Source organism: Juglans microcarpa x Juglans regia, chromosome 8D (genome assembly GCF_004785595.1).
Source record: "Juglans microcarpa x Juglans regia isolate MS1-56 chromosome 8D, Jm3101_v1.0, whole genome shotgun sequence".
In the NCBI taxonomy this organism is placed as follows: Eukaryota; Viridiplantae; Streptophyta; class Magnoliopsida; order Fagales; family Juglandaceae; genus Juglans; species Juglans microcarpa x Juglans regia.
The window spans coordinates 5616452-5617987 of record NC_054608.1 but is presented as its reverse complement, the minus strand read 5'-3'; the positions used below and the strand labels follow the sequence as shown (position 1 = coordinate 5617987).

The window sequence follows — 1536 nt, the reverse complement described above, 5'->3', positions numbered from 1 at the left end:
GATTATGTTTTCTCAGCATGCAGATCACAAGAAATCAGACAGATTATAATTAGTGCAACTCTAAGGAATGATAAGAACAACAGCGGTGCTACTGATTTGCCGCTCAGAATAGTCCGCTGTAACTTACCGCTAGGTCAAAATCATTATTTTATTTTTTTAAAATTTTTTTATTCATATTTTTTTATCATTTTAAAATATTTTTAAAAAATATAAAAATAATATCAATACACTAATAGTCAATTCCTTAACTGTTAAGTAAAGAAAAAAATTAAAATATATGAAGTGTCAAAATGAGATCAGGATAAGTTGAGTGGATAAAATAGCATTTTTATAATAACAATCAGAAAAAAATAACTGTAGTAGTGGATTTCATGCTCTTTCTTCGTAATCCCAAACAGAATACTACACAAATATACACATAAAATTGAATAAACTCTTTCATTTTCTTTCTGCTTTATTGTTTGATCATTCTTTTTCATTTTTTGTTTCTGTAAAAACCTACCTAATATATAGATAGATTCTTCCTGCACCTATGAAAAAAAAGAAGAAAACAAATTGACCAAGAAACGTGCTTCCATGGCGAAGAAGCAACCCTGTTAATTAAGTAGTCATCGTCTCTCTCACGGTCCTTGAGTGCATCAAAGTCTCGGCTTCCATCCTCTTAGTTCTCGGACGAATCAACTTCGACCAAAACCCTGCACCTCCTTTCTTCTTCGTATCATTATGATCTTCTCCACTTTTCATTCTTGGAAAGAATGCAACCGATCTGCTCTTAAGGAGAACGTCCTTGCCATTCAACAGAAACGATACTGAACTGATCTTTCCCTCCTTGGTAAAATGCTCGTACCGATGCACTGGAGAGGAACAAGAAGAAGCCGAGGAGGAAGAATAATAAGATGACAAAGAAGAAGGAGAAGAAGAAGCAGCCATGGCGACCGCAGAGGTTGATCTTCGTGAACCATAAGAAGAAGAACTGGAAATTTGGGAGAGTCTTTCACTCAGACAAAGCGAGCAAACTCCCGGTGATTGTCGGTGTTTCGGGTGCTTCTTGCACTTGACATGATCAGGCTTGGATTTCCCGGCCATGATCGCGGTCTCCTTTGATGATTTCCTCATGTTCTCCATTCGATCATCGTATCTCGTTCTCTGTCGGTGTCTCGTTCAGACATCTCGTGTTTATAGAGCTGTAGGGAGGTGTGTTTCCTTGATGTTTCATGTGAGTTTCTTCTGTTGTTTCGTAAAAATTGCTTTTTTGACGGGTTACGAGAGAGGTTGACAAGTTGGCGACTGACCATAGAAGGACCAAATGGACGTCTGAGATGGCTTGAGAGTTGGCGTGGGCTCCACTCTGAGATTGAATTGGCGGCTGTGATGAGTTTTCAGTGTGGGCGGCGTGGAAAATCCTGTGCGTTTCAAATAAGGAAAAGGTCTAGGCGCGACGGAATCAACTTATTCAACTCTAAATTAAAAACGCACCGGATCTTAAGAGCTAGGAATGTTTAAAAAAAAAAAAAAAAGGCCCCCCTTATTCCAAGA

At 38.3% G+C, this 1536-nt stretch overlaps 1 protein-coding gene across 1 annotated transcript; it reads right to left on the bottom strand.

Annotated features, from left to right (window-relative positions):
- Nucleotides 1-347: 347 nt before the first annotated feature.
- LOC121241958 lies at nt 348-1209 on the bottom strand. Its single transcript, XM_041139819.1, has one exon. It carries the CDS (start codon nt 1123-1125, stop codon nt 601-603), a length of 525 nt encoding a protein of 174 aa, XP_040995753.1. The 5' UTR covers nt 1126-1209; the 3' UTR covers nt 348-600.
- Between the last annotated feature and the right edge of the window lie 327 nt (nt 1210-1536).

Bases quoted from the DNA above. Each gene is read 5' to 3' on its own strand.
- LOC121241958 (XM_041139819.1), bottom strand. From the start codon at position 1,125: ATGGAGAACATGAGGAAATCATCAAAGGAGACCGCGATCATGGCCGGG.